Here is a 15,639-nt window from a genome sequence, read left to right as displayed (position 1 = left end):
GCACACAGGTTATCTTTACCTGCTGGCTCGGCTTCTCAGCAGCAGCTGGACTAAATAGTGTCGTGACAGCAGCGGCAGTAAGAAAAGGATGGCTCTCAGCTTAGCAGGTTAAAAGATGTTTATTCAGGGCGACCTGTGGGAGTCCCACAGCTGGTCCAAACCGCAGGCCAGAGAGGGAGGCCAGCGAGCAGCCAGAGAGAGTTTGAATCTCCCTCCTCCACCTTATATCTGGGGGAGGGGTTCAAGGGAGGTTACAACAAGACAACAAATCAGGGGATTCAGGGGGTAACAAGGTGTGCCCACCCCCAAGCCTCTGACCATTGACATCAAGGGCAAAGGAATTCGGCCCCCGGGGGACCTATCACCTGAAGCCCTCTCCCTGAGATTTTGCAATCTGGGAGGGATCCCAAAGTCATAGACAGGCTGTCCCAGAGCTGGGGGGGGGGAGAGGGTGGTGGGGCAGAGGGGATGTTCCAAGTCAGGTGAGGGGTGGGAGGACTGACACAAAACACCTTGTTATACAGAAAACACAAAAGGGTTACAGAACTGGTGATACAGTGAAATGAACTATAACATAAAACTTCTCATAAAAACCTAATAAAACAATTCTCGCACTGCCACAAAATCTGGCCTTCATGAAAGAAGTAACTGGATACAACTGGGATTGCAGTACTTACATTACTGTAAATCTGTTAACTGTGGTATGAGGCCGCCAAAACAAGCTGTGTGCTTTTAAGGGCAGAATAAAAGTTTTCTCTTCAAATCAGAATTGACAAAACCAGTATGTTCTGTAGAATTCCATTCTGAACATACATTCTCCACTGGCTTTTGTTTTTTCTATGTATGACCTCCATGTAATTTTATTGCACTTGACTGCATTTTGATTACTTGAATTGTAAGAAAAACTTTAAACATTTGCATATGTCTATAGAGATAAAAAGCAGTCTTGTGTAGAAGATGTCTTTCGCTCCATGTTTTTATTGTGCTTTGAGTCAGTTATGTACACGTAGAGTCAAAAGGAGTTCACAAAAGCTTTCTTGAAAAAAGGCTTACAAGAAAGCTTCCCAAACAGCTGCACCAACACATATCAGTTCTGGCCTAAAGCAACTACAGCTCATTTGAAAACACCAGCATCCATCTCCCTTTGCACACAGATACTCCTGGGGTTTATCAGTCAAGGGATGTGAGCGATTCTTTTTTTCCCATTGGATTGCTCAGTTTGGAGATTTTTACCTACTTTATCTGCTAAGCTTAAAGACTGAAAAAAAAAAAAACCAAACCAGCTAAAAAACTCAAAAGCATTACAAGCCCCATTATCTTTCTCACCTTCTCAAGCCATCAGTATCTGTACTTAAAGTCACATACAGAAGAACTGTTGGAAAGTAACTACGTCCAACTGACTTTAACCAAACCAGAATCACACGCCTGGACTTTAATTTATGAACCTTTTTTATTTCCATCTTTGACTCATTAGTCCTGAGGAGAATGTTCACAGCTACAGCTACTGTCTTTTCAACCCCTGCCAGTACAATGATTTATTTAATGGCACCTAAGGAGCTGCTCAATGTGTTACAGATAGATAAAAAAATCCCAATGGACAGTATATGACGTGATTTAGACATTTCATGTTCCCTCTACAACCTGAGAGAAACCAGTGAAGAAGTACACCCTTAAAGAGAAGTCCTAAGAACAAACAGAAATAGTTGGCATAAGGCTTTTACACCTTCCTTTCAGCCTATCACAATACATCAGGCTTTCACACCTTTAACTAACCTGGCTACTTACTGTGGTGCAAGGCTAGTCCATGCTTTGTCTTGGAGGGAAGAGACAAAGCAGAGCCCACCCTAAGAAAGACGAACAATCCGTCTGTTGATTTTTTCCAGAATTTGAATTATGGCAACACAAAAAGTTGTTAAACTGCAGCTGTATCAATGTGTGTTGTAAGAGCGTCCAGTGGAAAGCGCAAATGGGCGTTATACATAGGCCAGCTTGCCCTGTTCCTAGAACTGCTGTTTTGGGCCTAGATTAACTGTTAATGAATATAAGATTAGCAGCTACATTTCAAAGCCTTTTATTGCTCCTTTTTTCTCACTGCTGCCAATCCAGAAATCATGCTTTATGAGAGATGCTGGTATGCTTTTTGCTTTGGAAAACCTGTTCTCTGCAATTAAATAGAGCCTTAAAAATCCATTCAAGAAGCCACTCTTGGGGTGGAGTTTTCTTTGAAGTCAGATTCCTAAATCTGCAGTTCAGAACCAGAATTACTGATCAATGCTGACTGCTGACCTTCTTTCAGCCAAAAATTCGGTTCTCTGTAAGAAGTCCCTTAAGCAAAGCAGTATTTGACAGAAACACTAAAAATGAGAATACCCAGAAAGTACATGTCTGTGATAGAGAAAACTGAAGGCATGTACACCAGGTGGAGGTGAAACTATTGTAGAAAGCATTTTGCTCTTTTCCCTTGTGTTTCTCTCCTTATGTGCATGAGCATTAAAAATTTCATTGTAGGTTTTTGGCACAAAATATAGATTAAATTAGCAAGCTTAGAAATTCTTGCAGTTTTCAGTAAGGAAGAACAAATACAAGGAAAGTGTCCAAAGTCCACCCTGTAACAACAAAACTCTCTTCATTCCTGCTGTTCCTACTGGTTTGTTAATGTGCTTCTGCTCAGCCCAAATGTTTCTCCTTTAAGGCTGGTCTTTATCTCCACTCTTCCAGCTGCCGGTTGGGATTTTTTCAAAACTGCAGGAACCTAGGCAAGAAACAAAATAGCCTGTGATTACATGAGAAGCTGCTCTACATGTGGAAGAAGGAAAAAAGGCTCCACAGAGGCCGGAACCCTGATTTTGTTCCCCTTATTTTCAGAACAGTCTCTTTGGCTTCTTCCTTCCACCATCTTTCTCCAAGTCAGTCAGTATGCGCTGGATTTGGTTTTGAGCTACACTTCAGGATATTCTAGTTACTTGTAGCCATAGTCAACAATCCACAACAAACTACTCCCAACTGCCTCTTCCTAGCAAAAGAGAGGGAAGAAGGGGACTTGATCTGACCCTCTCTTAGTCACTTGTAGCAACTTAACTTTTGACTCTACTGATATATCTGCTATAAATATTACAGTGCAGAGATACAAGTCCAGGAAAGGGCAGTCAATGGGGAAAATGACCCACACATCCTAATCTGAACATGGTCTCTTTGGAAATCTTCCTACAGCTCAGTACCCTCAATGACAAAGATAACTGGTGTGCATGTGAGAAACTATTACAAACTTCAGATTGAGAGTAAGGACATCACAACCATGGCATCATTCTCCAGAGAGATGTTACCGCTAGTGCTTGTCCTCATCATCCTCTTAGCTCTGCTTACTCTTTTACAAGACAGGGACTACAGATCCAGAGTTAATATGTGGGTAGGAGGATGAAGACTGCTTCTACCATTAGCCTCAGCTTTCCTTGGGCCTGGGTGAAAGTAAATACAGCACTTCTCATGGAACAGCCTGCAGCTTCACTTTTGTTCAGTGCTGGGGCTACCCACCTCCTTCAATCCACCTAGGGAGCACCTTCTCTGTCATGGAGCAGAACCTGAGCTGAATTCTGCCGTGCTTTGTGGCCTACCCCTCTAAGCCATCTTATTTTCTGCCTTAGGAATGCACTTAGGACATGCAGAGTGTGAGGCAGGAGCCCCAGCCAGCCATACATACATGAGGAGGTAGCGGAGGATCCAGGTGCCGCCCAAGGAAGGAAAGTAAGCGCCGCCAGATCAGACCACTTCCCAGAAACATAATCCCTGTCACCAACCAAAATATCCTGGGGTCCTACCAACAGAACACTTCCATTAGTCATCCAACTATCTCTCCAGAAAAGGGATACCCAAAGATAATCTCTCACTCCCCACCAGTGTTTGCTTTCTTTATGGGAGGAAGCAGTAAACTCTTCACCATCAACAGCCAAGCCCTCCCTTGGGAAAAGGACTGTTTCATAGTAAAGCATTTTATTTAGGAACACTGTACTGTATTCTGTTACTGTTCCATTCATTTTTCCTTCCTTCACTGGGAAAATTCAACCCCTATATTTCACTGACTTGAAAGGGAAGAAGTCTTTGCTTTGTTTGTTTTAAAGATGGCATGTGCAGTGTTAAAGCTGTAGCCCCCCAGCCTGTACCCCTTCCTCCCCAGTTTAAATATAAGCCATTACTGGCAATAGAGTACTTCCTCTGATGTGCTGGAAATACCCTTGGATCTGGAAGACAAAGCTGCTCTTATCAGAACAGATGATCATTAAAGAAACTTTAATACTACTTTACAATCAACTACTTATACAATCAAAAATTTGTGTTCCCATTTCTTTTCCATGGACATGACATAGAAAAAAGGCTGCAATACTGTGCAGTTTGCCATGCAGTAATCTGCTTACAACAGAAGTGACTGTATGAGCATATGAATCCCTGGAGCTTTGTCTATGGAAATAATGAAGTTGTACCAAACATGAAATAAGCTGTAAGAGCAGGAGTCACATTTTATGATAAATGTAGGACTTGTTCCTTACCTCTTCAAGAGATGACTCCAAGTTCATACCAAATGCAACCCCTATGAGTCCAAAGAGAGAGACAGAGAAAGTTCCCATGGTCAGCTGCAAGTTCAGCCTCATCATCACATTACGGTGGCTAAAGAAGGGAGAAACATCTGTAAGGGGAACCCAACAATTTATTTGCTGCCTAAATTCTTTATAGCATGCACTAAAAACAAATAGTGAAAGAGAGGAAGTCATGCTGAAATTAGGTAATCCAGTTGCAAAGATCATGAAACAACAGTACAAAGAGACTATCGTTTTGACATTGCTACATCTGGACACCTCTAAAGGCAGCAGGTTCTGCTTAACCATCATCAGACTTTCCAGCCCTGCTCACTTTTCAAAGGTGTATATAGAAAGGAACAGTATATTTCTGCTGAAATTTGTGACCTCTCGCTACAATCTGGCTGGAGTTTCTATGTCTGTATTCACAGCGGACAAAAATTTATTGTTACCTTGCAAAATAACATAATTTACAAAAACATGGAGTTGCTAAATGCTGCAGACTACAAACTTCAGTCCTTTTGGGTGAATTCCATACTCAAGTCTTCCACAAAAAGATTTTTGTGGTTTTCTGATATGGCATCCACTAAGTGCTTCTACAGATACTCTTCAGTGTAGAGAAGAAAGAATATTAAACACTGACCTCAGAGTGGCATGTTCTTGCAAATGCAAGCTACAACTCTTTTTCAGTATGAAAACTAACTAAAAGTGAAAAATATAGTATACAGAGAAAAAGTGAAAAATTGCTCCCAAGTTATTAATTTTTGTATCACTCTACAGAGTTACAATTTAACTTGTACTGGAAACCTGAGTAGCCTAGCCAGACTCTGGCTAGTAATCTTTTCTGGACAGAATTTTAATATGCCTCTCAATTTGCAGACATTTCCTGTATTGAACAGCTCCCCTGAAGGGTCTATGAGAAGCTGGGTTTCTCTGCTAGGGAAGACTGATGTCTAGCTACAGAGGTACATACTAATTACATACACTAATTACACTGTCTTCTTGTTTTGCTTTATCCAGTTCATGATTAGAAAAGCACAATGCAGCTGTCCAAGTCCATTTGACCCTCACTAAGACAGAATTCTCCAACCTTCCTTGTAGTAAGATTTGAAAAAGTCTAGGCCAAGAAAGTCTAAATTCCACTCAGTTTTTCGTAACCTAACAGATGGTAGCTAACCTGTCCAGGTTGATAAAGATGATGCTTTCTGAGTCATCAATCAGTACTCTGAGTTCACGAGCTTCATTTAAGAGATCTTCTGCTTGTCTGTAATAATTCTCCAACAGCAGCTCCATTTCCTCTGCATGATCAATCCCAGACGTACTCTCCTCACTGTGAGCAACAATTTATATTTTCCTGGTTAGCTACATATTGTATAGAAGCGTATTACTGATGTGTTCATAGGAGTTGTGGGGAAAAAGAGTGCTGTTAGACACTACACCACAAAATCCAACTTTTTGGTGAGGAACTTCCATCAGTTCCAACAACATAAAAGAAATACTTTTATAATTATCAGCACCTCAGCATAGGCAGTCAATTATTTTAAGTAGCGATGTTAACATTTGACGTGCTCAAAGTATGCACACCACTACAGATCTTAAGTTTTTCAGATATTACAAAGTTAAAAAGTTATAAAAATTTTATATTACATATATTTACATGTTATCATTAAGCTATTACAAAATGCTATTTTGACAGATTAACTTTTTGGTGCCCTCAAGTGGTGAGAGCTGGTAACAGTGCAGTCAAAACTCCCAACAATATAAAACAACCAAAAGTCAATACACAAGCAATTACATAGTGATGGAGATGGTTTAAGTTTTATTAAAATGGTTTAGTAATAAAGCATTTGAGCTAATCACAGCAACTGCTGCAAAGCCTTTTTCAATCCTGAAGTGTAGAAATTGCTTCTTCCTCCCCAACACTGAAGCAGCCAAAGAGTGACCATTTTAATGAAAGCTACTTCTCTCTTAAATAAAGTCTGAGAGATTTTCATCTTACTTCAGAGTACTACCACTGGTGCAGCAGCCTTCCTCTGAAACATGTTTCTGGCATTGTGTAGATGAAACACCTGAAGTTCACAAGAGCTTGGAAACTAAGCAGCAAAGCCAGGAAGATTGTTCACAATTTCTTTTTTTGCAGTAGGATCTCATTTCTCTAGAGAGACTGAGGTTTTTAATGAATCCCCTCCTGGAATTATTGACAGCTAAAGGAACATCTCTGAAATGGTTTTCTATTAAAGTAAGTGGTATGTCTTACAAAACAACTCATGTAAGCTCCCCGAGGACCTTTAACAGAGCACCTAGTTTCTCTCTTCTGGGGCAGAAACTGAGTTAGCCAACCTGATTTGAAAGCCCTCCGGACCTTGAGGTTTTCACTGCATGGAGATAAGAGGAGCAGCAGCCTTGAAGTCTTAGAGCAGTAGCTGCAGTGTTAAGAGATTCAGCTCAAGGTCATACTTGATGAGTACCTTTACATTTACATCAGCTCCTCTGGGGATATACAAAATAAAGAGAGCCATAAAAACATGAAAATAACTGCCACTGGATGTGCTTTCATTAACTAGCCTCCATCTGTCTCACATCTCTTCCACATTCTGACTTTCCTTCACACAAAGTTAAGAGGTCTGCCTTGTCTCTTGGAGGTAAGGTCACCATTCTGCTGCAAAAGATCTCTGATGGCACCTGTCTACCTAACTGGGCTTCTCCACATCCTTTCAGGCTCCCCAAGTTCATCAAATACCCCCTATCAGTTGCATCAATCCTGGATCAAAAAAGAACTCTTGGCACACAGCCAATGTGCCTGCTAATGTATTTTCATGGCTTGTGTTTCCCGGTGTGCCTTGTGCACAGGCTGCCTCACTGCATCCTGCAGCTCAGCTCTTCACACAACCCCTTAGTGTAGGAGAGTGTGGGGACGGTGATGAGAGATCTCCAGAGTCCAGGGCAGCTCTTCAAACATGCGGTTTATTGCATAGTTCGTTGGTGCAAGAGCTTGCTTAAGCTGCCAGTCACAGCTAAAAGCATGCCCAAACAAAGAGACGTCAGTTCTTGTTACAATACCTTGTATCTCCTTCTTGTGTTGAATATTCTAGTTTACACTAACCAACCAGTACAAGACACAAATGCTATAGAATTTACATATAGCCTATAGGAACTACTACATTACCATACCGTGCCACATTCCAAACCCTAAAAGCTAGTTTCTAGAATTCTTTTCCCTGCCACCTTGGTTGGGCCCCTCCCCCTTGGACCCTTGGCATCTCTTTGTCTGCTAGGGGTATTGCTCCATCAACAGGGATATTGCCTTCAGCTAATATAATCACTGTCTTCTGGCTTGGCACCCTACGTCTCAAAGCTCGCTTTCATTTCTATTTCTCTCACAGGTTTCATACTGTTAGAATCTTTCGCCAAGCAATCATATTTGTAAGGCTTTCCTGTTTCATCCTCTCCAACACCTTAGTACCTCTCCTACCCTTGTGCAATGGTATCTGAAAGAAATGATGCCTCTGTGTTTCTCTTGACACGAGTGTTAAGATCACTGCAATCTTTCCTAGATCCCCTACACACTGTCTAACTGAGGCAACAAAGGCTTTGCCAGCAGACTGTAATAAGCCTAAAGGAAGGCTGTGAGCAAAACCAGGAAAAAGACCAGCTGCTGACTCAGAAGCACCTGGAATTTAGAGCTACCTCTGATACTGCCCCAGATGATGCCTTAGAAATGCAAACCACTTGTGGAACACTGAGTTTTTGCTGCACATTTAGATTAAGGTCTGCAGGCCAAGACTTCAAGCCCACAGTATTGTGTGAACAGTATTAATGCCTACATGCAATGCAGTTAGGCAAAAGTATCATCCAGTAACTTCACAAAGTACCCTGGAAGGTAACTTTTGTTATCTGCTTATATATAAAACACATTTCTATGCCCAAGATTTAAATACAATTCAGCCCAAAACATATTTGGAAATTGTACACATTATCTTCCACTTTTTTAGTTCTTATTAAAGTGACCAGTGCTGCTGTTGCTGTGTGCTGTCTTTCACCAGAACCCCACAGTGCAATAGGATTGTTACTGCACATACATCTCCAGGAATCCTGTTCTTCAGGTGCTCAAGATTGCTCTGAGGCCTCTTTCCTTCAGGTTCTGCTGGTGAGCAAAAAGCTAGGGGCAAGGTGTTCAGAACACTTCTAGTAAAGGAAGTGTGGACACCTATTCAAGACAAGCTTTAAAACCTGCCTCTGGTTTTTATTTTGGCGAAATTGTGGAAAATGCTCCCAGAATGTGTTGATTTATATTGAAAATAACATTTGCTTTTTCTGCCATCCTGCTCCCATCCCATCCCATACTAGATGTGCCAGCCTGTTATGTCAAGAACTATTTGTAACTGTGTAACAATGGAGTTCCTCTCCAAAATGGTAACTACAACGGTTACTAAAGAAGCATTAAGTTTAAAAAAAAATTAGAAAGACTTTTTCTTTCTGGTTTTTAGCAGTAAACATCCAGTTTAGTGCTCAAGTTCTCCTCAAACAAAATACACTGTTAAAAAAATGAATCTGGTTTCAAAATATACATACAATACTTGTGGATCAGTCCATTTAGACAGACAGAGTTCTTCTATTACTTCTTCTTCATCCAAGATCTCCAGAATCGTTTCTTTGAAAACTTTAACATCTGTTTCCAGTTCTGACAAGCTGAAGGAAGAACAGGCAAAAGGTCAAGTAATCCCCAGTGGTACCAGTGCCCAAAGGTAATCCCCAAATGAGTTTGCCAGCCAGCACCCTCGCCAGGTGCAGCCAGGGAAGACTTCCTTGCAGGGTTGTAAGAGCTCCTTCTAAATATGCTCTACAAGCCACACACTTAGCTGTGGCAGTGATCTGTCTGGGGACCAGTGAGGCACACACACACTAAAAAGCATCCAGATGTGTTTCTGGATGTATTTGTAAGCCAGAAAAAACAAGCACTCCTTGAGCACGTGACAAGCACTTGTTTGTCATATAAGAGAGGCCAATACTGGAAGGTAGCACTGTACTAGGAACCTCAAAGCACAGATGTACATAGATTTACAAAGGCTTACATTAAGGGAAGCATTTTCACACAGTTTTATTCTCTTAGGTATTATTTTGTCTTGTCAGATGCTAAATACCATTGGACAGCATTTCTGACTTTTCAGAATTTCTTTCCCTTTTCCCCCATATCCCTAGGTAATTAATATACTGATTTTTACATTTCCAAATAAGATGCACAACCTAGCATTACAGTAATCTAAGAAATTAATATCAGATACCATTTTTCTAACACTTTAATGCACGCCATGCCATTTTCTATAGTCACCTTCTAGTGTTTTCCAGCTTATGTTTAGTTACCTCTTGCCATTTTGCAGGAGAATGTGTAGTTTACTCCTATCCACAGATAAAAGCTTGGGATCCACTAGGGCTTCCAGTGTCTCAAGGATCTGAGGCTGCAAAGTGTTAAGTCTTCCCTGCAGTTTGCTGATCTAGATAACAACATGATCCTTCATAAGAATTAAAATAATAATCCATTTAGAATGATTAGGGCAACTGACTCCTGTCTCTCAACACAGAATTCACAGTAACAGGTAGTTAATACAATCTGCTTTCCAATGCCTGGGAAATACTTCCTATATGGATACCCTATAAGCACAAAGCCAGTGCAAAATACAATATTCAATAAAAAGTGAACTGAAACCCTGTGACAACCACACCAATAAGGCTGATAAACAATAGTGTTTTAGCTTTATAAGTGTTAGAGTTAGCAAGCACAGATTTCTAATGATAGCTAGAAATCTTATCTGACTCCTGCTCAAGAGGCCAAACCCTCAGCACTTTTGTGTGATTTTCATTTCAGCTACAACACATCTCTAGAAAGGAATTCTGACTTGTTTTTTAATTATCCAAATGGTGGTCATATTCAAATATGGCCATCATACTCAAATAGCACTTTATTGGAAAGGGAATGAAAACACACATACACACAAAACCATAAGAACTAAAGAAACAAGAGTCAAAACAAAGAGAAAGTGCAGAATGCATTTAAAAATACATATGAGTAAATATTAACACAAGACGAAAGTCATACTGCCCTTTCTGTGTAGCAAGAACTTCCCAAACATTTTTAAAAAATGAGAGAGAGCTCACCCAGTACTGCAGGATTGCTTCGATGGCTCGGAATTCAAAGGGCAGGGAATATGTGACTAGTTGACCTTCCCCAGCCAGCTGAGATGCTAGTTCATTGAGAAGCCAGTGTTCCAGACTTAAATTACGATAATCTAGTATCAGAAGAAACTCTGGTGTTATGACAGCCTTCAAGAACTGAAAAAGACAGTACATGTAAGGAGTCTGAAAAAAAAAACTCACTGAAGATTTCTCATAACTCTGTAACACATTTGATGATTTGGGCTTTGATAAAACCAATTTTGAATGTCATTTCAGGCAGGAAAATCAATCTCATGCTGACTGCAAAGAGGCTCAGACACAGCACTGTGCCAAGGATTGAGAAGAGGCTCCTCACAAGCCTTTACTTCTGTGACAATATTAGTAATGTTTCTCCTGTGTTGAACCAGGAAAATGGTCACTAATGTGTACAGTTGGCGAACTCACACTGATTGCTAGGCACAGCTCCAAAGAAAAATTTACTGCTGGACTGCATGTCACAGAAAGCTGCTGTTTCCTTGCTGGGCAAGAAGATCAAAGTGCAAGGATGAGACAGGGTTCACACTCAGCTATAGGGAAACCATTACCTCCATTCTCATGATGATCCTATTGTTCCTGGTTGCAATGCTCATCACATGTTGAAATCTCAGATCTCGAGCTTGAAGACCCAACTCCTGGTACAATTCTGTTTTCTTCTTTTCTATCATGAAAATATTTTTAGATGAAGACATTTAGAGGACAACCACGTATTTCCGAAATTACATCCTAGTGTGTTACCAAATCCCACAACAAAACAACCCAGCTATCCTTAAAGGTTTTGCTCCCACTGACTCCTCAATCTAAGTTATTTTCTACAAAATTTAAAAGACTATATCTTGAAGGGAAAAATTCTAGACATAAGTGAAAAAGTTGGCCACAACAATTAATTTCACATCAGAAACAAGTGACTCCTTTGAGAAAGCACATGTAATCCTACATGGACAGACAAGGCAGAAAAAGTAGCATGCTGGTCAAAAAGAAAAAGGCAAAGCAAAAAAATTACCTTCCTGTGAGAAATGGTAATACATTACGTTCAAAATGTTATTTAAAAATGTACAAAAACTGTAACAATAAAGATGCAATGAAGGCCTTGTGGAAGGCAGCAAAACAGAAGAAATGCTGCAACGTCCCAATTAAACACACTGAAGTATCCAAGACATAATTTTTTTAACCAAGTAGATTTCTAATAGGGCTTTTTTGCATTGGACAAGGAAAAAACTTAAACTCCATACAAAACTACAGTAAAAACTTACCAAAATAGGTAGTATTTCCCTCTTTGTCAAACTTCATCTGAAGGAATGGGAAAAAAAATATTTTTCTCACAGAACCACTATAAAACAAGAAATCAATTTCTAAAATTATTTGCCCTTCCCTAGAAGCCAAATGGAAAACACATTATGAAGAAAAAACAACTTTTATACTCTCTATCCACAATTGAGCAAAATAATTGCATGAAATGGCAAAGTTTCACTGTGTTTGTGACCAGTGTCATCTGCATGACTGTGTTCCTACACAAACCTTGTTAAGGTGAGGATTTACAGAGGATCAGACTTAGAACAGACTATTTCTGTTGGAAGAGACCTAAAATGATCTGAGCCCAGCTACTTGACCAGTTCAGGGCTGACCAGATGTTAAAGCCTGATATTAAGGATGCTGTCCAAATGCCTTAAAATGCTGACAGGCTTGGGATAGCAACCACCTCTCCAGGAAGCCTGTTCCAGACTCAGACTACCCTCTTGGTAAAGAATTGCTTCCTAATGTCCAGTCTAAACCTCCTGTGGCACAGCTTTGAGCTATTCCCATGCATCCTGTTACTGGATCTCACGGAGAAACCAGCAGGGCATCTTACATCTGGGATTAAAAATTCAGCTATTTGATCTTGAACACTCTGAGAAATTTACAAATGAAACTTAAAAATTAATGAGTACCATGGATTGTAGGGTTAGGCTTTGTGCCCACATCAAGCATTGCAAAGACATGCTATTTAGCTTGTAGCCTGCACCTAAAAACTTCTTGTGTTAGCATCTGTCACTCATATTATTCATTTAATGCTTGCATTTCCTAGTAAAATTATTTTCTTGGAAAGACTACCATGTCTGGATTAATCATCAAGTTTATTGTTCTGCTCATAAACAATGTAGCTTAATCCAACATTACCGACTTTTAAACTGACTCTCAGTGAACTAAGCCTACCTAAGCATGCATTCCACTAGAGCTGCAGTGGAGGTTACATGGCACCTTGTTGCACAATGACTGCTCTTCGTTATCAACAAGGAGACCACACCTTCCTTCACTGGCACTAATAATGTGGCTTTTCACTATATATATATATATATATACATTTAAAAGAAAAAATATAATGTGCAAACCAAGCAGCTTGCAAACAGCTTTCAGCCTCCTTTAAAAAGGCAGCATAGCGAGAGCTTGTTTTTCAGCAAATCCTATGTTTGCTTAGAACTGCAGCTATCAAGACACAGGACTAATATTTCTAAAAGGTATTAGCATGCCTCGATGAACTTAAGAAACTTCTGACTACAGCACTTCCAAGAGTTGACTCGCCTTCAAAATTAGACCCAGAGAACTTCCAGCAGACGCAGGGCCTTAGAAAAGCATCTTCATCAACACTATGTATTATAACTGGTCCTCGTATCAGAGTAGCTCAAAGCAACAGTTTAGAACTAGGGATGTTCTCCGAGACACAAACCCATCTGTTTTTATGACGCCTTAAGATTAAAAAACAACCAACCAATCAAATAAACAAACAGGAAAAAGCACCATCATCTTGCACCAGCTGCCCTCGCCGGCTGAAATGCCTACAGGTACTCACCACGGCAAAAACAGGAGACACGCTGGCTAGGGTGGCTTGGGAGGTCTCAGTGGGGGCATGCTGGTAAAATTTACCTGCGGGAAGAAAACAGAGCTCTACTTCCAGCACATCGCCCTTGGCGCTAAGCCGCGCGGCGCCGGCTCTCAGGCTCCGGCACACACGTCAGGAAAAGCCGGTCACAGCAACGCCCCGACGAACTCGACACCGCCCGGCCCGGCCCGGCCCGGCCGCTCCCAGCGCAGCTGCTTCCGCCCGGGTGTCCGGGGCCCGACACGACGCAGCGCGGCCGCGCCGCTCACCGGCCCAGTGCAGCCCGCGGGCGCCCGGCGGCACCGCCGCCACGGCCGCGGACGGGTCCCAGGCGCGGCCCGGTGGCAGCCCCGGGACTGCCCGCGGGCGGGAGCCGCCGCCTGCCGCTCCCGCCCAGCCGCGGGCCGCGCAGCAGCAGGAGCCGCCAGCGCCCAGGGCGCGGGGGAGCAGCGCGGCCCCGCGCAGCATCGACCCCGCTCGGCCCCTCGGCCCGGCACCGCTCCCGGCGCGCAGCCGCGGCGAGGGAGGAGCCCGAACGGTGACGGGAAGGAGGAGCCCGGCGGGGTGACGGGGAGGAGGAGCCCGGCGGGGTGACGGGAAGGAGGAGCCCGGCGGGGTGACGGGGAGGAGGAGCCCGGCGGGGTGACGGGAAGCCCCGGCGCAGCCTGGGAGGGGCGCGGGCGCAACGGCGTCGTGTGGGAGCTTGCCCGGGTCGCGCCGGCTGCAGAGCGGTGAGTCCTGCCGACTCGCTTCTGTATTTCTAAACGCTCTGAGGTAACTCAGGGGCGCCCTGGAAGTTCATAGCCGTTGTTTTGTCTGTGCGCAGAGCCATGATCCTTTCTCGCCACCTTCTCTGTCAGCCTGCGTTCCACCCCACTGAAATTAACTGGATTTTGCACATGATGATTTGTGAGAATGGGAAAAAAAACCAAAAAAAAAACCACCACCAAAACCCAAGAACCCCATAAACCTCACCTGAGCTCCTCTAATGAGGTAGGTCCGAACTGAAAATCCAATTAAATGGATAACTCCTCCCAAAGACATAAGTGTTCTTAAAATCCCAGCTCCAGCAATGCTCAGCATGTCAGCACACCTCACTGTGGCTGAGATGTTCCCTGCCGCGTTCATCCACTTTCTGATGACCTTCTAAAATACGGAAGTTTTTTCCAAGTGAAATACAATTTTTGTCCCCAGCAAATGTCTTGGAATTAAATTTCCTTGCTCTACTTCTGTGTCTAGGATAGAGACAAGCTGGGTGGTTGAGATGTGAAAGTTTCATTAGCAGCATACCAGCTTCCACTGGTACATATTCTTTTGAAACTTCAGCTTTCATGTGCAAAAGCGCCATGCAAGTAGCAGGGCTGTCCTTCCTTTGGCTGATCCTGCTTGTGATATATGTTCTAAAGTTAATTCGTGTTAATAGTATATAAAATGTAGTACAAGCCATATAAATATAAGTTTTGTATAAACTAGCATGTTATAAGTTAAGTTTTGTTCAAACCAGCATATTGTGAATTAACTCAGGGAAAGGTGGCACAACAAAATAAAGGAATTTCTCTAGCCCAAAAAGGCATGGGAGGGACACGAGGAAAAGATGATTGGAATTACCAGAAAGGGGAACAAGAAACTGCCGCTGCCAGGAATCCTTGGAAGGGAACAAAAGGCGACGGAAGATGGAGATGATAGCCTGGAGAACCAGATAATTACCTTAGATTGATATCTAGATCGTCTCCGCCAAAAATTAACATCTCCACACCACACCTGGACCCAACTGTTAACAGTATTGTCCTCCTCCAATCTAATCAGACTCTCGGAACTGAGTCCTGCATGATTAATGAAGATGCCTCGGAGGAAGGACCATCAAAATCCCGAGTCTCTCTCCATGATCCAGTGTATAAAAAGAGACTGCTGCAAACAGAAAATGTGAACTTGGGGATAACAGACTGACAGAGTGTGTTATCATTGTTCACCCGGCGCCGATCCCGGGCTCGACGCTGTCCTTTTAAT

At 42.3% G+C, this 15,639-nt stretch overlaps 2 protein-coding genes across 3 annotated transcripts in view; one reads left to right on the top strand and one right to left on the bottom strand.

The window, feature by feature from the left end:
- Positions 1-946: 946 nt before the first annotated feature.
- On the bottom strand, positions 947-14,100 carry MRS2 (magnesium transporter MRS2). Its single transcript, XM_040056240.2, has 11 exons — positions 13,902-14,100; positions 13,603-13,676; positions 12,029-12,065; positions 11,324-11,436; positions 10,722-10,895; positions 9,930-10,060; positions 9,141-9,257; positions 5,746-5,898; positions 4,542-4,659; positions 3,698-3,811; positions 947-2,752 (listed from the first exon to the last, which is right to left on the bottom strand). The coding sequence occupies exons 1-11, from the start codon at positions 14,098-14,100 to the stop codon at positions 2,642-2,644; spliced, it is 1,341 nt and encodes a 446-aa protein (XP_039912174.1). The 3' UTR covers positions 947-2,641.
- Positions 14,101-14,227: 127 nt separating this feature from the next.
- DCDC2 (doublecortin domain containing 2) overlaps positions 14,228-15,639 on the top strand; it is a 77,923-nt gene continuing 76,511 nt past the window's right edge. Inside the window, exons 1-2 of one of the 2 annotated variants that reach the window (XM_040058227.1) lie at positions 14,228-14,363; positions 14,459-14,625. In XM_040058227.1, coding sequence (XP_039914161.1) covers positions 14,621-14,625 — 5 coding nt within the window. In that variant the 5' untranslated portion in view covers positions 14,228-14,363; positions 14,459-14,620. Of the gene's footprint in view, positions 14,626-15,639 lie in introns of both variants that reach the window. The other variant, XM_040058236.1, reaches the window with a different exon arrangement.

The sequence above is a fragment of the Hirundo rustica genome, chromosome 1 (genome assembly GCF_015227805.2).
Source record: "Hirundo rustica isolate bHirRus1 chromosome 1, bHirRus1.pri.v3, whole genome shotgun sequence".
Taxonomy (NCBI): domain Eukaryota; kingdom Metazoa; phylum Chordata; class Aves; order Passeriformes; family Hirundinidae; genus Hirundo; species Hirundo rustica.
This window is presented reverse-complemented; position numbering and strand designations above follow the sequence as displayed.